This window comes from Bicyclus anynana, chromosome 6, assembly GCF_947172395.1.
Source record: "Bicyclus anynana chromosome 6, ilBicAnyn1.1, whole genome shotgun sequence".
Taxonomy (NCBI): Eukaryota; Metazoa; Arthropoda; class Insecta; order Lepidoptera; family Nymphalidae; genus Bicyclus; species Bicyclus anynana.
This window is the reverse complement of record NC_069088.1, coordinates 10793052-10816192: the sequence shown is the minus strand read 5'-3', so window position 1 is coordinate 10816192 and position 23141 is coordinate 10793052. Positions and strand designations below refer to the sequence as shown.

At 36.3% G+C, this 23141-nt stretch overlaps 1 protein-coding gene and 1 long non-coding RNA gene across 2 annotated transcripts; one reads left to right on the top strand and one right to left on the bottom strand.

Moving 5' to 3' along the window:
* Window positions 1-269: 269 nt before the first annotated feature.
* LOC112056632 (uncharacterized) lies at window positions 270-2871 on the top strand. Its single transcript, XM_024097084.2, has 3 exons — window positions 270-465; window positions 1174-1237; window positions 2079-2871. The coding sequence occupies exons 1-3, from the start codon at window positions 404-406 to the stop codon at window positions 2313-2315; spliced, it is 363 nt and encodes a 120-aa protein (XP_023952852.2). The 5' UTR covers window positions 270-403; the 3' UTR covers window positions 2316-2871.
* An 8772-nt stretch (window positions 2872-11643) lies between these two features.
* LOC128198174 (uncharacterized) lies at window positions 11644-21254 on the bottom strand. Its single transcript, XR_008250911.1, has 2 exons — window positions 21019-21254; window positions 11644-11902 (listed from the first exon to the last, which is right to left on the bottom strand). It is a non-coding gene; the product is annotated as an uncharacterized LOC128198174 (long non-coding RNA).
* Window positions 21255-23141: the final 1887 nt, after the last annotated feature.

Sequence of the window (23141 nt, the reverse complement as noted above, 5' to 3'; positions counted from 1 at the left end):
AAAAACTCATTTCTTTTTTGTTTCAGACAGTTCTTTTGAACATATAGAACAATATTAACTATATATTATTTATGAACATACAGAAGAATATTGATACTGATACGGCTTATTTGGCTTGGCGCCTTCTTAGATATCAACGTTTTAGCTACTTCGTGTGTGCCCGATTCAAGTTCGTAACTAACTGTCTTGCTGATCATTCTTTCATAAACTTGGAATCGTTATCACTGACCTCATGGGTTCATTGTGGTATGTCATACATATGAAAACAACAATTATACTAAAATCTTACAGAAGTAACTACTGTCATTCGGCCACAGTATAAATTAACAAAAACAATACTTATTTGTATAACAATACTTATTTGTATTTGCAGTTAGGTATTTTAAAACAACTGGAAATTAAAATGAAAGAGTTAATAATCATTGCCTTCTTGACTTTAATAGTATTAAGTGAGGCGAGACCAAGGTAATATTTTGAATTAATAAAATACCTAAAAGTTTAATGTGCATAATGCACGTGCAAATTATTTTTTTATCTATATTAATAATCATCATAATTATTATCAGCCGATGGAAGTCCAATGCTGGACTTAGGCCTTTTGTAGGGTCTTTCAAACACCATATTTTAGAGTCGCATGAATTCAGCGGCTTTGTTATCCACTTGATGTCTTCGGGCCGTCCAGTGAGAGGTCAACCAACTTTTGATTTACTTATATCTTCTTTTGATATTAACGATTTTTTCACAGATTCAAGGAACCACAGACCCGAGTTTCGTTATAATTTAAAGTCGATACATGAGAGCCGTGATAGCCGATTCCGGAGGATGTGGATTCGAATCCGGTCCGGGTCATACACCTCCAACTTTTCAGTTGTGTGGATTTTAAGAAATTAAATATCACGTGGATGGTGAAGGAAAAACATCGTGAGGAAACCTGCATACCGTAGAATTTTCTCAATTCTCTGCGTGTGTGTAGTCTGCCAATCCGCATTGGGCCAGCGTGGTGCACTACTGGCCTAATGCCTCTCATTCTGAGAGGAGACTTGAGCTCAGCAGTGAGCCGATTATGGGTTTATAATGATGATGATGATAACCTCCACGTGTTCCCAAAATAAAGAATAATATTAATTTACGAGTTATTAAAATTTACAGTTTGCAATAACATTCTTGTTTCAGTGACAACCTCGTTGATACAAAAGCTTCTCTCAAGACTGGAGGTCATGCACGAGTACGCCGACGGGTATGTTTTTTAATCATAATTATAAAGGCGAGAGTTTTTGTGTGTGTGTGTGTGTGTGTGTGTGTGTGTGTGTATGTTTGTTATTCCTTCACGCCGTTCCTACTGAACCGATTTTATGGAACTACGGAGATTGGAACGTGATGGCTTCTGGAGGTTTTAAGGCCCAATTTTCCATGTTTCAAACAATTTTGTTTAACCCTGTATTTAGTGGTCTTCGCTAGAGACCCTAAATACGATCTATTAATGATCTTTTTCGAACGGATGTCACGACGGGTTGTTGTTTGGGTCACTGTAGACATGATTTTCATATTAGGCTGAGGAAAATATAAAAAATGGCGCTTTATAAACCCGCTACCTCCCTAAGCCACCACTATGGTAGGAGCATCTTCATCAATTATCAACCCATATTCGAGTCATTGCTGAGCACGAGTCTCTCTCAGAATAAGAGGGGACTGCGGATTAGCAGAGTTCACACACTTAGAGAATTAAGAAAATTCTCAGGTATGCAGGTTTTCCCACGATGTTTTTCCTTCACTGTTTGAGACACGTGATATTTAATTTCTTAACATGCACACAACTGAAAAGTTGGAGGTGCATGCCCCGGACCGGATTCGAATCCACAACCTCTGGAATCGGAAGCAGAGGTCATATCAACTTTACTATCACGGCTCTTGACAGATCACTATGGCGTGTATGTTTAATAGAACCAGATCTTCTAGATAGTCTTTTGATCTTTAAGCCTATAATTTAAATGTATAGGGTCCAGTAAGTTCTCCCTCCAATTCAATAGAAATCTAATCCCCTTAACCACATAACTACCGGTTGTTTAAATTATTTACAGTTCAATTACGACGACTACATGGACAAATTTTGGGATGAATTGGATAAGAATGAGAACAGCAACATGTTGAATATAGGCAATGGATACAAGAACAAGAACACGGTGCACATTAGCGGGAAAAGACACGGTTACGGTATGGTCAATATTGGCAATGGATCTAAGAACACTAACACTGTATACTATGGTGTGAAACCAATCAATGGAGACCCGTTCGATGACCCTTTTTTCAAACATTAACAAGTGATTTTCATGTCATTTGATACAAGTATAAAATAAACATTAGTTCAAACTTATAAAGTTTTAAAATAAAATGTTTCGAATTTGTGACTTCATCGACTGCCATTATTATTATTATAGGACTAAAAAGTGAATACAAATATAAGAAAACTAATTTCGAACAAAGGTTATGATTCACAACACTTGTCAGGACAACTTAATTAACAAATCAAACTGTAATCAAAATAAGACCCTAGAATGGCAGAGAATGACCTTGAGTAAAGTCACGTACTTATGAATGACGTGTGTAGGGTTAAAGGATCCTTTGACTGATATCAAACACTCCCCTTTTCCACTCAAGTCACTCTCCCCGCCTATCCCAAGCAACCCATAAAGAATTACACAACAAGAGATGTGGACGGCTTGAACGCCACGAGCACACTGAAGCCAACACGAGATCGAGCGACGTCATATCCGTCACAGACTACTATTTCCAACACTAAACGTCGATAACATTATGTATTAAACCTTTGAGAGATCTATCAAATGATAAGTATAATATACTGATGAGTAACCATTTCCTGTTTTTTTTGACTCAAACAAAGAAACAAATTCTTTGTTTGAGTCATCCTTTTTCGTAGAAAACATTAAAAGCTATATTATATCTAAGAAAACATTATTAGTTTAAAGTCTATCTATCGCGTTTAAACTAACTGATGCAGTGGAGACATGTTGATTCATAATAGTATGAAGTTATATTACTAATTGTATTAAAGTATTATCCAAATCTCTGCATGGTCGAATCAGAAATGAGGAGATCCGCAAAAGAACCAAAGTCATCAGTAACTAGCAGCTCAACGAGTTGCGAAGCTAAAGTGGCAATGGGCAATTCACATACGAGCAGTTCGAAAAGCCGATGGACGTTGAGGTCCCAAGGTGCTGGAATGGCGACCCCGCACTAGAAAGCGCAGTGTTGGTCAACCCCCAACCAGGTGGACTGACGACATCAAGCGAGAGACGACGGCTCAGGATCGTGATGTTTATAAGTCCCTACAAAAGGCCTGGACGTCAATCGGCTGATTTGATGATGATGATGATCAAAATCCGTGAAGGATTCTTTTAGTATAAGAGTAACAAATCTCAATCCATGACATTCATATTTATAGGATAAATAAACCAATAGAAGGAAATCTTGGTTACACATTCACTAACCTTACGAAAACTGTCCACTTAACTTGAATAATGATGTACGAGCGAAAGGGATCGGGGAAGTGAACCGGAAAAATGTCGGCACGCCTCTATCAACGTATCCTGGTAAATATACTACAACTAGCGAACCTACCTTTGTACAGTGGTTAGAACGTGTGCCTGATCGTAAGGTCCCGGGTTCAAATCCTAGATTGGGCTGAAAAATATTTATTTAAGTTGGTTACAAAGAGCTTGTTAAAACCACTTGTAAAATCACCTCGGAGTTTTTTTTCAGGTGATTTTATAAATAGTAAGATTCTACAATTGTAAGGTACAATGAAATTTTGACGGTGGAGTGGCGCAGTGGGCAGTGACCCCGCCTTCAACATCCAATGCCGTGGGTTCAGTTCCCGCAACTGGAAAATTTTTGTCATGAGAATGGGTGTTATTCAATGTTTGGTCTGGGCGGTTTATATAAATACTATATCTAAATTTTTATGTAAATTATTTAATAGGAATTTTCATCTGCACTAATATTATAAAATGGTAAAGTTTATTTGTTTGTGAGGTTGTAGGAGGTAGGTAATCTCTGGATCTACTAAACCGATTCTGAAAATTCTTTTACCAGCAGAAAGCCACATTTTTTTTTTATTCTTTACAAGTTAGCCCTTGACTACAATCTCACCTGATGGTAAGTGATGATGTAATTTAAGATGGAAGCGGGCTTGTTAGGAGGAGGATGAAAATCCACACCCCTTTTCAGTTTCTACACGGCATCGTACCTGAACGCTAAATCGCTTGGCGGTACGTCTTTGCCGGTAGGGTGGTAACTAGCCACGTCGGAAGCCTCCCACCAGCCAAAGCCATTGTTTGTAAGTGGCTATATTTTATCTCCGTATAAAGATAATCCGTATTAATAATATATCTCCCACGAGAACGGAAACTATACGCGTGTGAAACCGCATGGCATCCGTTAGTACATCAATAAAAAGAAACACACACAGTTTCTATTATTAATCACCTGTGGAAGCGTATTGTCCGTAGCGATACTCATAAAATCTCGCCTCTTATGATTTTCATGGCGGCTGAAGGCATTACGTTGGAATTTTTCGTTTTATTTTATGGCGGCGCGTACTGTCGCGAAGAAATATTGGCTCGACGGAATAGCTCGTAAAGAAAACTGTTTCCTCTCCACCGCTACACACCGCTGTGGGCCGCCATACTTACATTTATTATTATTAGCTACGGTTTGTTTTAATTTTTTTGTAAGCTGGATGTAAGTTATGGAACATTTTTGCAATTATCTCATTATGTGCTCTCTCATCTCTCATAGTGCTTGTAGAATAATTACATTAGTTTTAAAGAAAATCACTTAAAATCAAGTATGTTTTTTTTTTAATGTTTACCTCAAAACTTCGTAATTTATTAACCAATGAAAGAGTATACTTCCAGATTGGTCTCATTTAATTATCATGAAAATCTGCTCAGTAATTTTGTGTAAAAATGAAAATAACTGAATAAATAAACGAATTGCCCTTACTGTGGCGCACACAACTTCGTCGTTTATGAAACGATTCTAATGATTTTTTTTTTGTTGGAAAGGAGATGTTCCGAGGATGTTACCATGACGAGGAAACCAGGATCTGATATTGGAATTCTGGAGAAATCGATCGAACGAAGGGAATTTAGAAAATTGGAGGGGCGGCCAGTGCGTTTCTTAATTTTTTAAACACTTAATTCTAAACACCGATCTTTCATTAGGGAGTAAAATTTTGTTATTGAAATGTATGATTTTGTCAAATCTAAAGCTAGTTTAGGTTAGAACATAACATGGTGTCCTGCGGCCGATCACTTCGATGATCGATTTTTTTATAAAAAAAAAATACAACTGACTTCAAAATCAGAAAAATAAACTAAAAAGCCGAAAAATAACATCGTATATGCTATCTTCTCATCACTTTGAAGGCGGTGTCAAGCCAGTGATGTATTAATTAAAGCCGTTTCTTAAAGATACCACGGGAAAGAACTGTCTGAAAATCCTCCAACTATGATTTAAACGGCTTGAGTTAATTAATGCATCACTGTGTTACGCACATACGATGTTATTTTTCGCTTTTTAGTTTATTTTGAAGTCGGTTGTATTTTTTTTTTATATATATTTTTTAAGCATATGCATATGCTGCCAGTGTTCTTGCCACCATTCCAAGTGTGAATGATTTCTAAACAGATAATCACAATAATATTATAAAGGCGAAAGTTTGTGTGTGTGTTACCTAAGTATGTTTGTTCCTTCTTTACTCTGCGGCTACTGAAGCGATTTGGCTGAAATTTGGAATGGAAATAGATTTTACTCTGGATTAACACATAGGCTTTTCATCCCGGAAAAAACCATGGTTCCCGCGGGATTTGTGAAAAACTGAGTTCCACGCGGACGAAGTCGCGGGCGTCCGCTAGTAGGATAATAATATAAACTTAAGTGTCCTATACTTTCTCAATAAAAAAAATGTCAAGTAGGCTTGCTTTTCAATTTCTTTACGAAATTCTAAAGAAACAAAAGCAGAGACCAATGTCATAAAAAACGTTGTATTATTGCATTTTGGATTCGTTTTATTTATACCGATCTAAGATGCAATACGGTAAAGTGCATCTATTAACTTTAATACACAGCTTTACCTGAAAATGTCAACTTTTCTGAAGCTACAATAATTATGTGCCTTGGATGTATGAAGTGCACTCATTACATACGTAGTATGTATACTAGACTACAAGCCCTTGAACAAAAATTACCTGTGAAATAAACCAACGTGAATAACGCTTAGAAGGCTGTTACTATATCAGAAAATAACTCTGAACACTATTCCGTAATTTCTGAGCGGTACAGTGGTGAGTACGCGAGTGAATGCAATTTCTCAGGTACAAATGATGAATTACGACTAATTATAATTGTACGTCTTTGTTATAGTGTTAAAGATGTTTAAAAACAAATGTCGAAAATCCTAGTGCCGTACTAAAATGGTGGTGCCGGACGTCAGAACAAACTTTTGATTGTTGACAATTGCAGAAGCAAAATACGTCATCTATTACTATTTGTGCAATTCGTTTTGTACACAGAAATGACGACATAGTGCTCAGAGTTAATCAAATCAATCAAAAATCATTTATTTCAAGTAGGCTCAGTTTAAAAGCACTTTTGACACGTCAGTTGACTATTTGTAAAGATTCTACCACCGGTTCGGAAGGCAGGTTCTGCTAAGAAGATACCGGCAAGAAACTCAACAGTTGCTCTTTTGAAAAACTCATACAGTATTATAATTTACAATTGATAACAATTACAATTTCTTATAGTTTTATTTACTGTGTGAAGGCTGATCCAATGGCCTCCAAGCGCTTTTATCTTTAAGGAACTCATCAATGTTGTAGTAACCTTGACTAAGTAAATGTTTTTTAACACATTGCTTAAAGCTATGCATTGGCAGGTCCGTCACAGTCTTGGGGATCTTGTTATAGAAGAGTACACCCAAACCTACAAAAGATTTTTTTACTCTTTGGAGACGATATGCAGAAATAACTAACTTATGCCCATGTCTAGTAAGACGTGGGTTTAAATCTCGTTTTCGTTTGTACAAATTAATATTTTGTCTTACATAGACTATACTGTTATATATATATTGACAGGCAACTGTTAGTATACCTATTTCTATTATTTTCTGATTTAGCGTACTAGCCTTCTAAGCGTTATTCATATTGGTTCATTTCACATGTAATTTTTGTTCAAGGGCTTGTAGTCTATGCGCGAGTACGACAAATGCTTGACAAAATACTCTGCCAATTGTGCCGGAGTACCGCCCTCAATTGTTCGAGATGAAAAATGGCCCATTCGGATTGTTCGCGAACAAATGCGTGCCGTGCGGGTCATTACGCTTTGTTTTAGAAGTAAGTACGACAAAAAAATTCATAGGGAAAAGCCGGAATCCTCGCTTCCGCTCTCTTGGGCCACGAGGCCCTGGTATTTAAAGTACGGCCAATTGTTTCGCTTGACAAATCTATTTTTGTTATTTACCATAAAAGAAAACCGTCCCCCGAAGAACAATTTTTTACATGGGACAAAGAGTCGCTGTTTACAAGTTTTGCGGAAGACTAATAAATATTTTATTTTTAAGTTTATTTGTAAGAGAATATCAGTTTTTAGTTTTACTTGATTAAAACGTTTACAGTGAAGTCCAACAAATACAAAATGTGTTGTAAAAATGTATTTGTTTTTACTAAATGTTGATTCCTGTCAAATTTGCGCAAACCTGAGAGTTGTTTGTTTGTTTATTAAAACAACTATTTTTGTTTTAATAAACATACAAAATAACATGAAATGTTTGATTATTTAAAAAAAATACTTATTTCTTTTTACCGCATATAAGAGTATTTTGAAGAGTTGATTGAACTCCATAATCCTGTGTCTTCTTTTACATTCAGCCACAATACAATGAGAAGCTGAAAACTAATAGTTGACTTATAGTTCATATTATATCCACACAGCCATGAGTTTCTTTGTTTGTTTGTTACGCTTTTAAGTCTATACCACTTAGCCGACTTTAAAAAATATTTCAGCAGTGGAAAGCTACTATCATATATATATATATATATATCACTATTATCATATCATCATCGTAACATTAACAATAATAAGCTGTATTTTATCCCTGTATAACACGGGAAGAATTGCCGGGGTTCCGATATTCTAGTATAAAAAAATATTTCCCCGAATAAAACCATTAGGTATCATCATCATCATTTCAACCCATATTCGGCTCACTGCTGAGCTCGAGTCTCCTCTCAGAATGAGAGGGGTTAGGCCAATAGTCCACCACGCTGGCCCAATGCGGATTGGCAGACTTCACACACGCAGAGAATTAAGAAAATTCTCTGGTATGCAGGTTTCCTCACGATGTTTTTCCTTCACCGTTTGAGACACGTGATATTTAATTTCTTAAAATGCACACAACTGAAACGTGGGAGGTGCATGTCCCGAACCGGAATCTAACCCACACCCTCCGGAATCGGAGGCAGAGGTCATATCCACTGGGCTATCACGGCACGTCATTAGGTATACTTTGGACGAATACTGCAAGTACGTCTGATGATAATTTTAAATTAAATTTCAAAACAGATTATAACCTCATCACATTAAAGTTAGTGGGAGATGAATGGGCAATAATTAATTAAGCCGAGCCCTTCGCGATTACTCCCTAAGGATCCATTACTTAATTAACATTTCTCATGCACTGATTTGAAACAACTTTTCAATGTAACATCAACAAACAAAGTTTCGCTATGAAAGTATAGTCTTACTTTGCGATACGGAGTACCATTTTAGTCACCTCGTTGTCGTTTCAACTGATGAATATTTACTGCTAAAGTTTCATAAAATAATCTTTTGTATCATCATTCGCCATTAACGACCCATATTCGTCTCACTGTTAAGCACCGTCCTCCTCAGGATGAGAGGGGTTCGGGTAACCACGCTGTCTCTATGCGGATTGCCAGACTTAACACACATAGAGGATAAAGAAAATTCTCAGTTAAGCAGATTATCTCAGGATGTTTTTCCTTCACCGTTTGAGCCGTGATAGCCCAGTGTATATTCATGTACTCTGCCTTCTATTCGAATCCATGCACCTCCAACTTTTCAGGTATGTCCGTTAGAAATATTTTGTATAAAACTCTATAGATTAAGATACTATAATAGCCAGACATTCTTGGGTTTAAAAACACTGTAAGTTAGTTAGACCATGCTTCTACCATAACAAATCTTGTCGCTGATGGACGTCCACAGCTGGACATAGGCGTCTTGCATGGACTTCTAAAAAACGGTCTTAAGCCGCCAGCATCCAGCGGTTCCCTGCAACCTGTTTGATGTCCTCAATCCACCTAGTGAGGGTACGTAAATAGTACGATATACTCTACAGGTATGGTATAGAGTATGTTGTACTATTTACGGGACATCCTGTATACCATCTAATGGGAAGTGTAGATGAAGACAAAGGTTAAAAAAACTTGCATAATAAATGCCTATTCACTTCATAGTCGGACAGATAATGCACGCCATTGCCGATCAATTATTCTCACGTTTATGCAGCACCCACGACTATAACTGTTCGTGTATTGGTCACTCCGTGCATGACAGCTCGACTTATGAAACGTCTTCGCTGCCGGTTGCGCTGCAGAAACGTGAGAATAATTCACCGTCTATGGCTGACTTTAAGGAAAGTAATGAAATTCAAATAATAAATAATAATTTCGGATACGCAAGGCAAATTCGAGCGAACGTAAAAAACTCACTAGTAACTTTTACTACAAACAAGCGGGGCACTTAAAACATTATCACCGCGTATAAAAAATGTGTAAATTGAAAAATCATGAAAAAACAAATAACATTTCAGGTACATTTAGAATTTTATTTTCATCCCGAAAGCTCACTGGGTTGGCATTATTCAAAGCAGACTTTACTAATGCATTTTATGGCCCTTCGGATATTTATGAGGCGCTTACCTGAAGCGCAGACCACTAGAGTACCTGCTCCTCTCATTGGCGCTGTTTTTTTATTGCTTTCAATTTTACAAAAGGTTAGATATGTTATACCCTTCTGAAATGTGCAATAGACTAAATATTTTCTTATATTTAACCCCCGACGAAAAAAGTAGGTCTGTTTGTTTGTTTGTTTGGCACCATAGCTCCCGAACGGATGAAGCGATAACAATTTAGTTATTTTTGTATGAAAGGTGACCTACGGGCGAGTATTCTTAGATATATTTGATGAAAATCGGTTGAGCAGATTAAAAGTTGTGGACGGTTAAAGTGGGGAAGGACAACCGAATATTTGCAAATATACCTACTCGAGTGCAGTCTCAAATCAAATTGTAAATAATGATTTCGTGACATTCAGGGGTTTTTAAAATTTTCAATTTTATGTCATTATCTTAAAGATGGCGAAACTGTTTTTTTTCTGTTTACTTTGTTTGCGAAGAAGTACAACACAAGAGTGTAGTTAGTCAGAGTCACTGTCGAATTTATTTAATAAAATCAATGAACCTAGGCATGCACTACTTGCAGTGCAACGGTGCAGTCGCGTTCTAAAATTAAACAATAATATCAGATATTTTCATGTTCAATGCAAATGTTTGTCCTAGCGGAATTCGCCCCAACGCAATCACACAGACCAAAGAGAATTCTATCGTGCATTAGATATTTCCATTATTCCAGTTATGTAAAAATGATTATATAGTAAACTCATGTAATCCAATCACGTAGGTAATTATTCGATTACTGAATTCTGTATTGGCAATATAATATAGGTAATTATCGTTAAATATGCAAAGTAGATAATTGCAATAATTCATATTCTGACATGCAATGTCGGAACTTTTGCACTTTGTATTTATGTATTTTTAAGCCATTACTTAATAGGTGTAACCGTCCATCTAGACTACGGAAATATTATTGAAAAAATATATTAGATATATTATTAAAATCTAATTTACTCATTATGTAAATTAGATGAATCTGAAACCAGCATGTGGCATAAAAAATAGTAGATTGTTATACAAGGGGCTAAAAAGACCCATTATATACGAGGTATTTTTAGGGCCTTACCTATAATGATTCTATTTTCGAATAAAACCTACTCCGTTTTATAGTAGGCTAGTACTTGGCTAGTACTCGTAACAGACAAGAATTAAAAAAACAAAATAACTTTAGCCCCTAGAGGCTAATATGCTTGTTTAGCCCCGCTGTGGAGTGGTAATATGACAGTGTTTTTGAGCAAGAGTAGTGAAAAACATATTATGCTACTCTGATATAGAGTTACATATGTTTCCCTTTTGCTGAAATCGGAGGCATCGGAATCGGAGGTAGAGGTCAAATCCACTGGGTTATCACGGCTCTTATGTAAAAAAAAATCCGTAATTTTATTTAATCACAGCTAGTTTCTTCAATTTGGTAGGGTGTGTGAGGTGTTAGCTCCTTTTTTGTCAACATTCCACTTGTGCGTGATTTGTACAGCTATTAGAATGAGTTAGCTTCTTATAAAGATAAGGAAGATTCTTCGAAAGTATTCAATTTAAATTTAAAAAAATATTAATCTGAACATACGGATTACGAGAATACTCACTGCTAATAGCTTGTTATCTTTCTTTTGGCACCCAAGCTTTAAGAAGCTATTCTTTAATCCCAGTATTAAGAATTATGCGTGGCGAGGGATTTGTAACGTGTTTTCCGCCATTTTCCGAGGGCATTCGGTCGCAGCCGCTTTCCTCGGGGATTCCATTCCGAAAAACCTCCATAAATATTTCTTACAGTATTTGTATCTTCCTTGGAGGATCGTTAGCGCAGTGTTTTCCTTTTTTCTTGTATCCAGTCTACATCTGCTCCTATAAACATAAATTATTTCTAAGCAAAATCTTATCCGTAAATAGATATTCTTTAACGAAAAACATCGGCATTTTGTAGAAAAAATAAATTAGTTAATGAGAAAATAGAGCTTAGTGGAAATATGTTTTCGTTGGCATATTTTCTTGTGTTTCCGCTTATATTTTAACAATAATAATTTCCCGTAATCAGCATCATAAAGCGCTGCGCTAATAAATTTTATCGCATTTGTTTGGAAAGTATCGAAATTCAAACCTAATGGACAATTTACACCGTTCGCTTTTATGCCCGCGCAAACATCTGGCACTTGATTGTTTACGTTTTTATGTTCACTTAGTGGTCTAAGATCCGGTAGTATAAATTTATATTCTCATCTATTTTTTATAAATTACTAGCTAACGCCGCGCGGTTGCACCCGCGTGGTTCCCGTTCCCGTTAGAACACAGGGATAATATATAGACATAGCCTTTGTCGATAAATGGGCTTTCTTACCCTGAAAGAATTTTTCAAATCGGACCAGTAGTTCCTGAGATTAGCGCGTCCAAGCAAACTAACTCTTCAACTTTATAATATAAGTGTAGATGAGAAATAAATGATAGACAGTGCAAAAAGAATGCAAACCTATTCGCGGCCAGTTACATTTATCATACAAAATCTAAGAAACAATGAACTAAATCAAAGACAACTTTAAACAGTTAAATTAAGCATAAAATAAGCGTTTATTTGATATATTCAACGACTAACTGATGAGGGTGCATAAATAACATTTACTCATTCAGTTAATATCTGGCAACCCTACAGTTGCAGTGGCAGCCAACCTTTACGATTTTAATTCTGTTGTGTACATATCATTTTATTTTAACTAATGTACGAATATTTTTAATTAACTAAATGTGGGATGAAAAGGTGGGGGAAAGAAAAAGAAATTCATATATCTAGATACAGTAGGATCAATGAATATGCATGGATTTTTAAAGGCAATCCGGTGGGTATCAGCTTGTATGCACTCTTCGCCGCTGATAACCTTTAACTATAGTACAATATTTCTTATGCCGGATCTCGTACTATAACAGTAGAAACACCTTTAATATCACGCTTAGCGAGGAGAGAAATCACTCGATCGTGTTACAACTTGCTCTGATTAAGATCTTTATACCTACCTGGAACGGTGAAACCTAAGTTCATTCCATTAGTAGATTAGACCTCTTTCAATACCAACGCGATCCGATCTTTGCAAAAGATTGCGTATTCAGGAAAAGCTCCATTCAATGCGTGCGTGAAAAAAACAGATGTTTAACAGATTTTCTTAATGGAAATCATGTTTTTTTTAAGTACAGAAAGTGTTGTCATTGAATTGAATCTTTTGTTAAAAAGGCAGGAAAAAGTACCAGAATATATTCTCACCAGTAATAGTGGAATAATTTATGTGGCAATACAGCCTAGTCCCATAGAATATTAGGCGACATTATTCAGTATTACTAAATTGTTACAAAAAGGTGATATGATTTCATAAATTTTGCCCAATTTAAAAATTGGGTAAATAATTACTTAACCCCTAATACATTATCATAGTACCTACATTGTTTTTTAACAAATTAGTGATTCATCATTGTACATGTACAATGTTGCATAGATAATACTTATTGACAGAATAGTCGGTTGAATAACTAAACCGTAAAGTGTCACCCAAAAATTACAAGACTGAATTAGATGAAGTTAGGCATATCTACAGGTAGATTATAAATTCTAAAATAACACTGCGCATTAGACATCCAGAAAACCTAAAATAGTAGTAGACAATAAAAAAAATCCCTCTCGCGCTTAAAATAAACCTAAATTAACATGAAGTGGCGGGCAAGCTACCAAGTTATAAAATAAAGTCTAACTGCCAGATAATGGCTAATTTCTCAACTGGGTGAAACGAAATTATTCAATAGCGGTTGCCTAAAAGCAGATTCATGTAAGACAGTCCTTTAGGGATTTCATGTAACCGCAACTTAAAGGCCAATGGAAATGTCATGGTTATATGGTCAAGCATATAACCATGACATCGTTAAGTAACCATTTTGTTGTTAACTCTTTTGACAATGATCAATACAAATCTTTTATTTTTCTTTGTTGCTTTTCCGCATTTAGCAACGATTTTGGGCGTTATGTGCGGTCTTGGATTAGCCTATATGCTATTTAAGCCTCCCTGAGATGACCGAAAAAAAACGAGCACACGAAACTTTTACCAGTTTCAAAATCCTTGCGTTTTATATCACCGTTGACATTCGGTTCGGTAAGGGTGTGTGTGAAAAAGTGAAAAGGGAAGACACACTATACACTTTCTATGTTTGAAATATCCTTCCTTCATCACTATCCACCCATATTCGTACAGACATACATTGCAAGTTAAATAAAAGCTTTTAGTAATGTTATTCAAAGATTTTCTGAATTCTACCTTTGAAACAAAAAGCTATACCACCAATGTAAAGTGCAATGGGATTAAATAGAGAATGAAACTACACCGATTTTCACGCGGACGAAGTCGCGGCCGTCCACTAATATTAAATCATAATTTCGTACTGTTTCAACCCATATTCGGCTAACTGCGGAGCTTGAGTCTCCTCTCAGTATGAGGTTAGGCCAATAGTCCACCACGCTGGCCCAATGCGCATTGGCAGACTTTACACACAGAGATATAAGACAATTCTCTGGTATGCAGGTTTCCTCACGAGGTTTTTCTTTTTGAACTGAACTGAAAAATTGGAGGTGCATCCCCCGGACCGGACTCGAACCCACACCTTCCGGAATCGGAAGGCTTCCGATTCACGGATCCTTTCTTAGTTCTCTTAAAAGAATAATTCGAATTTAAAATTTAATAAAAAATAAATAAAGAAAATTGGCTTTATATAAAACTAGCAAACGCCCGAAACTTTGTCCGCATGGAATTCAGTTTTTCATAAATTCCGCGGAAAGCATGAATTTTTCCGGGATGAAAAGTAGCCTATGTGTTAATGCAGAGTAAAATCTACTTCTATTCCATTTCAGCAAAATCGTTTCAGTAGCCGCAACACAATAGATCCTCCGTCATCCCTTATTTAATCCCCATGGGGGTTGAATTTGTCAAACTCCTATTTAAGCGAACATCTTCATCATAGTAACTCCGATCTATAATTTCAGTTCAATCAGTCGAAATCTAAGAAGATTTACACAAACTTTCATCCCCTATTTTATCCCCTTAGGGGTGGAATTTATCAAAATCCTTTCTTAGGGGATGCCTACGTTAAAGTAGCTTTGCGGCTGTGTGTTGATAGATCACTATGTCAGACAGTCAGTCACCATTGAGTTATATATATTTAGATGATGCCTTACAATATCTCCAATAATCTCCCCCAGGACAATATCCTGCGATTTGTGGCCCCAACTCAGCATAATGCTACATGACAATTTTATTAATTTTATTGATGCTATTATGTTAAAGTTTTGCATTGATATAAAGTATTGGTCAATCTGTTTTATATATATATGTATTTATGTTCTTATAAAGAATTTTTTTTAATATTTCTTTAAATAATAAACAAAATAAACAAAGATCTCAAAATAAACAAAGACTTTACTAGTCTAAGACTGCTAATTTCCATGATTTTTTAGGTTTACAATGCGTCACATAAACGACCTTATAACGCATCTAATGAGTTACATGTTCCTACAAAAATCACGTGAGTTTCAGCCCTTTTCCACTTCAGTACTACGCTTTCTTACGCTTAGATGAAAATTCTCCGCTATATAAGATGAGTGTTTAGTCCTATTATGGTACAACCTCTGAATGCTCCGCGTTAGTTATTCAAAGCGTGACTCGGACGGCCTCGTAAATCAAACTCGCCATCCGCTATTCGCTTATGCATTATACAATTTTATTTGTGCGAGTCCGTTGAATAGGTAATAAACTATGGCAGGTGAAACGTTCTGTGTCCGAATGCGAGCGGAATTTGAATCGTACGCAAATACTTGTTCAACGTGGAGCCGCCGTATGTAATGATGACTTTGTGTACACATACATAGGTCTCGTGTGTACACGCGTCTATTAAAATCATTGCCGCAAAATAAATTAACTGTGTGATAATTTCCGGATATCTGTACACGTACGAGTATATAATTATATTATTGGATATCATAACTTTTATAATACTATCGGACGTCCGCGACTTTGTGGTTATATATAAAAAACTATCCATTGCGTACGTAGTTTATGAGATACAGATTGTGGGAATCGACTTATATTAAGTTTTAAAAAAAATATGTTAACTTTCACAGTTTTGTTTGACTTCTTTTAACTAAAGGAGAATGGCGAGGTTGCATGTATTTTGGGACTAGCAGATAGAAGTAGCATACATAATGGAAACCCATTAATAGTTGTTAATCGTGATTAAACTAATAAAAAAGCAAATGGTAACCAATCTTGAAAAGCAGGGAGAAAAAAGATATACCTTAAAATTAGAAGGTACCCTGTCTATACATACGAATAAATGTTAATTTTATGCTGAAAAACACCGCCGCTGACATACAACTGCGTGATTGCTTTATAAATACGACAAGGCGTTTCGGTCTCAGGCAACAAGTAGAACAATTTTACTAAGCTAAGTATAGAAGTAATCTTGATTCCCGTTCTGTAAAAACTCAATATTTTTTTTACAAGTATCTTATAAAAGAATAGTTTTAATTAATACAAATATATGAGTGTACGACACTTCTGACTGTGACTCCCACTTTCGCCATCCTCCTTTTACAAATAACAAGTTTAAACCTAGAAAGATAAAGTTACTTTTTATACTGAAAAGATAAACAATAAAACATGCACTTGCGGTCGTAAAATGCGATTTTTTGACAAACTTAAATTATTTATTTTAAGCCTCAATTTGCTATTTAATAAATAAAACACACATTTCTATTTTTTTTAAATTAGATACATAATCACGTAGAATTTCATAAATCATTGTAAAAACAACCAAAGTTTATATATAGTATTTGACATTTGAGTAGGATTTTTTTTGTAAGATTTCATCTAGAATTTACCACTAAGTACAGTGAATATACGTAGGTACAATGCCTTCCCTAGTTAAAAACCAGTGCTTACCCTAGCTAAAAACATTGTACACGCCACTGCTTGACGTATTCTTTGTCACATTCCTTATTATGCTCAAGGCCACAACCCGACTTTGTATGAAACATATTAGTTGGTAATTTAGGCGTGTTACAAAAAAAAGTACCTACTTACACTTTCAAGAAAAGTTGGTTACATTGGTATTTTCTTTTTATTCTAAACGAAAAACGTTGTTTAAATAACATCGCTAAAGAAAAGCTCATACGTCGTATTTTACAAAGGAGCGCGAACTTAAAAGAACATTCCGTTCGGACTTTATATCTATCGCCTTTAGTGGTTAGTTCTGTAGAGGTCTTCATTCCGCCGCGCGGCAGAGCAGAAAATTCACTCCGACCCTCGTTCCTCACGTGGTTGCTTGCATTTCAAACCGAAGGAACTGTTTTAGGCATTTTATTTAGAAAATTAAAATACAAACCGCATGCTTATTTAGCAATTATTTCACCTTATTTTGTTTATTCTAGCGGGCACGCTTAGTGTGATAATGTTTGATTTTGTAACGACCACTATCAGCAGCACCGGTTCGGAAGGCTGGTTCTGCTGAGAAGAAACCGGCAAGAAACTCCACACTCTTTGTATATTTTATACTTATGTACGAGTTAAACTACACGTTAAAACAACCAAATCATCCTTTTACAAATTGAAAATCGAAACCGTAATTTTTACTTTCAATTAAATGCTATTGATTTAATTGTACACAATGTAAATCGCTGATGCTTGCCCATGTTAATGAAACGGCAGGCGAAATGATCATAATTACGTAGAACGTTTTTACTGTATTGTTACCAGGAGCAGGTTTCGGAATCACCTGGTGTTGCCATTGCGAAAATATTTCCAACAAATGAGACCATTTGTTCGGGCGACTGGTATAATTCCTTTTGTAATTACGATCACCAAAAATCCATGAATTGTCCCTTTGCGTTAATCGAAATAGATAAGTAGAACTTCCATTATGCGTTATTGCTGAATCGTTTCACGACTGTAATGATTCAGGAAAACTTGTCTGATAGCCACTAGCGGGATTATCAGATTTAAACCTCAGACCAATTATAGAAGGACCTGTATCGCACTCATAGTCACGAACAAAATTGTCTGTCATTTTCTGAGGAAAACGAGCTTAGATTTTGTATACATCTTATACTAAACTAGAAGTTTACCCGTTTTTTACACAAAAAGGTATTTTTACCGACGAACACGATTACAACTATTTAACATCGATTCTAAAGAGACAGTTTTTATAACCGCATTAGATCGTTGATCATATACTTTGACAGAAAAGTAACGTCTAGCGAGGCAGGTCCTATACAATAATTGGTATGAGGATTTAAGCATATAAATAAATATAACATTGTCAATAGTAAGAACCCGCGATAGCCCAGTGGATATGACCTCTGACTATGATTAGACGGGCATAGATTCGAATCCAGTCCGGGGCATGCACCTTCAACTTTTGAGATAGATAAGTGCATTTTAATAAATTAAATATCACGCGCTACAAACGAAAAACATCGCGAGGGCAACCAGCAACATATACCTAAGAATTTTCTTAATTATCTTCGTACTCGTAAGTGAAATCTGCAAATCCTCATTAAACCCGTGGTCAACTATTAGTTTAACCCCTCTTATTATAAGGGGAGACTCGTGTTCAGCCGTGAGCCGAATATGTGTTGATAATGAGTAAGTAGCCGCGTTATCCAAGAGGACCTATGCCTTTGATTCGGATGTCATAAGATTCGAATCGGGTCCGGTGCATGCACCTCCAACTTTTCAGATATTCATTTCGAAATTATTTAATATCACGAAAATACAATAATGCTGTTTGGTGGTGGTAGTGGTAGAAATAAGCATGGCGGTAGTAGGTAGCTAGTTCTTCGATGGAGCTATATCTACGTCACAATTGGGAACTAATGTCTAAAAAAATGCCTAATTTTCAGCTTCTTTCTAACTTCAGTAATTCCGACTAATCAGCTTATATTAACTATGGAAGCTGAATATCATACTCAAATGGGCGGATATTCAGTCCATGGAGCCCAAAAAAATGACAACAGACTGTGGGCCCATGGCATGTTGCCCGTAATATACATTTACGCCTATAGTTACGCTAATGCTGAAAATCATTCAATAGTAAACAAACTAACTACTCGTAAATTGTATTTTTATTCATTTGAATAAACAACAATTTTGAAAACAACTTCGAGAAATCAAACTTTTGATTTTTTTAAGCTTCAATTAAAAATATTACAAAGTGAATATTTTACATAATGAAGGATAAAATTAAATAAAATTTATTCAAAAGTGGCTCGCATCTCGGCCCGCAGCTGCTGCTCAACTTCCGACTCGAAATACTGTCCAAACGTGACCTGACGTTATTGCATCATTTGTACCCCATACCATCTAAATGCATTTTATTGTTTTATTCAATTTAACCTCTTTACCTGAATAAATTAGTTATTTAACGGAATTCGGCGATGCCAAAAGGAAGGGTTATGATTTTAACACTATATGTAAGTATTTCTGTATTTACGTATTATTCCTGCGTTGAACTAACTATTCATCCGCACTAGTAGACTGGTCAAATTAGACCAAAAAATAAGAGTAGGTAAAGTTACATGGGAATTTATGTAACTTTAACAAGCTGAAAATCAGTAAGATTGTTTAAAACATTATGAAAAATAAAATTTGAAAGATCCCCATATTTGACCTGTAAGGAAAATATTTTATTTAAGGTCAAAGGTCAAAAAAAAAATCGCGGTTTTCAGCTTAGCTAAAATGACCGGACTATAGGTATTTGACGAAAAAAGTGTCAATTGATTCATTGTTATTACTTAAACACATTATAATTTAAAAAAAATATAATTTTTGAAGTGATAACGTTTCATGGGAGGGTTTACCGCTTAGTAACGTAACGCGTTACGGCGTACACTCTGGCTGGCTTCCCTTTCTTTCATGTATCTAACGTATTACGGCAGCAGATTTAAGTTATCACTTCTGTCGAGCGTCCCGAGCACGGAACACGCACATTTTACAACCGTCTTTTTGTACCGGCTGGATCGATTTTGATTGGTTTTTCACTAGTATAGATTACTGATGGATAAGGTATGATGTGCAAGACACAAACATTTGCCTTTACATTAGGTCGATATAAGCACTTGAGTATTATAAGTTAAGATATACGTTAAGTAATCAATGAGAAACATTCGATAGGGCTGATTAAAGGAAACGCAAATGCGGTGTAAAAATTTTTTAAAGGCAAGTCTCTTCGAAATACTCTCTCATGTAATGGAAATCGTGCCCGAGGCCCCAGGGGCATCGCGGATTCTCTTCTCAAAAGGACCCAACAAAAAGGTTCCGCCGTCACATGAACATTGTAAAATTCACCCCCACACGCCCACCTGCGTTACAATGCAATAACAACTTTATAACCGAACAGCAAGATCTATTTTCCCGCACCGATAATTGTTTTGCAACATTTTTTTCCAATCCGATAATGCGACCTTAGCGTCCGGATCATGGTTTACTACAAATTGTATTAGAGTAGTAGATTTAACTATTTATGTCCAGTACGATCAGAGTTAAAAAGGAACTTACTTTTTCCTGAAGTGAGTCGTTTATAGAAACCCCTCCATTGAATAAAAAGGTTCCGTACCTTTATTTTACAAGTAGAATGAAGGTAGTGGTACAATCATTTTCATCTTGAGAAAAAATATTCAATCAGTAGGTGGTACATAATACTTAACAAACAAATCATATAGGTACGAGTACCTACCTAGTTTATTTTGGAAAATACACAAAACTTTATCTTAGTGAAGTTAGTTTTAAGTGTTCCATACCTTATAAGAAAATATTGTCCTTATATCTGTCGTTCTATCGAGACTCTTTGTTGTGGAATGTTCTACGGGAATAGAACTCTGGACTGGATAGCTAGTTAGGAAATCCGATAGTCACCGAAACGAAGGCAATAAGCAGCAAACCTACCTTTCGATGCCGCAAATCCGCCTAGCCGCCAGGAGATAGCTTCCTAGGACTCCTTGACAATGTCTTCATAAACACGTGAAATAGGCCGCGTCCTCGATAATAACATGTTACTGTCTTTACACACTGACTTTGCATACAATATTAAATCAAATTAATACTAATACGAGTAAAAGTCCGAGAAATATCGAATTGCACATAGCACCGCGTGGATACTAACGGGACTCAATCATGGCTAGCTTTTCTGTAACTACCCTCAAATAAATTAGAGATTAATCTACCTACCCAGATTAAGAACTATAGATAAGCAATAATCGGTATAGGGATATTTATAAACACCCTCTTTCTAATCAACGAGTAAAGGAAAAATCGTAATTGTAGTACTACTAGACCTAGGTAGATTAATGAAATCTTAATGAACTAGAAATTTTTACGGAACCCTAAACGCGGTTTTTAAAATCTAATGTAGTACGTTCTTAAGTTTTGATGTAGTTTTTTTGTTTATTAACCTAGTTAAAAAAATTTACGTCTCGGAAACGTTCACCGATCGTCAACGTGATCACGTGACCTGTCGATAATAAATGTCATTCTCATACATTTTTTTTATTTTTCGAAGCGTTTAGCGTTTGTAGAAAGAGAATCGACGTGCCACAGGGCTACAGGCCCTATACTGTTAACTAAACAGAATTCTGTACGTTCTGTTTATTACTTAATAATACCACAGCGCTCACAGCCGTATCGAATACGGCGTCAAAGCTTTTCACAAAGAAGCGTAGACACAGCGTAAGCGCGGATAGCAATATTATCTTAACAGAATCCTTGTATCAAATCTTAAAATCGCTTCGCATTGTTGTCTTTTGTGTTCGGGTTCGCATTCGTTTTCCATCGCACACCATTATTCACATTAAGTGGACAGATCTCGGGTCAGATCCAGGCACAAGAAAAGCACAAAAAGTGCCCGCTTTATCCGAGCATGATAAATCTACTTCAAATCCGAGAATGGCGTCTTTTATGAAGGAAATTGAAATAAACCGACCGTGCGGATAACGGCTAAGTAAGAAGATCGGGATCCTTTAAGAATATATTGGTGAATCATTTTCATTCATCAAGCTATCGTAGCGCCGATGCCTATCTATTCAGTACAGGAATAGCAGAATATTATTTTTCAATCGATGACAAGGTAAACTATGATCACTGACGAATCTCACCAGGGATATTGCCAGATTCACAAAGGTTTGAGGGGGGAATACTGACGAGATACTAGTGAACCTGTATCCTATACCTACCACGGGAATTTGGAGGAATGGTCCTTAGTTACTGATCACTAGTCTGGCCTCGTCAGACGTCCACTCTTTAAAATAATAAATGATTACTATTTAAGTAGATAGGGCGGTAGAAATATAATAAGCTTGGCGTCAGTACCTAATTCCCCGTTCTGTAATAAAATAGGTCTGCTACTAAGACCAGTGGTTAGTCAATACCTAGCACTTACAGAATAAATGTAAAAGAAAATAATTATATACCTAGGTCGTCGTTATCAACCTATATTCGGCTCACTGCTGAGCCCAAGTGTCTCCTCTCAGAATGAGAGGGGTTAGGCCAATAGGTCCACCACGCTGGCCCAATTCGGATTGGCAGACTTCACACACGCAGAGAATTAAGAAAATTTTCTGGTAGATATGCAGGTTTCCTCATGGTTTCCTCTACAGTTTGAGACACGTGATATTTAATAAAATGCACACAACTGAAAAATTGGAGGTGCACGCCCCGGACCGGATTCGAACCCACACCCCCCGGAATCAGAGGCAGAGGTAGTAAAAGAAGTAATTTTCAAGCCTAATATAATAAAAAAGCAAAGACACATGTATACCTATCTAAACTTTATACAGTGCACATTTAAAAGTTCACCCTGTACGTATACTAGGAATAAGGTACCCGTATTTTAGCAGAAGAGATGAAATCGAGCGTGAAATGGTTACCACACGAGCGGTTGTCTCGCGAACAAACGAATAGCAGATCGCTAGGCGGCGTTTGGCGGAAAATTGGCTCGCAACCGAATACCTACCGCTTGCATGGAAGCTGGCAAATTGCATAAGAGCCGGAGATTCAGTTTGATGATTAATGGC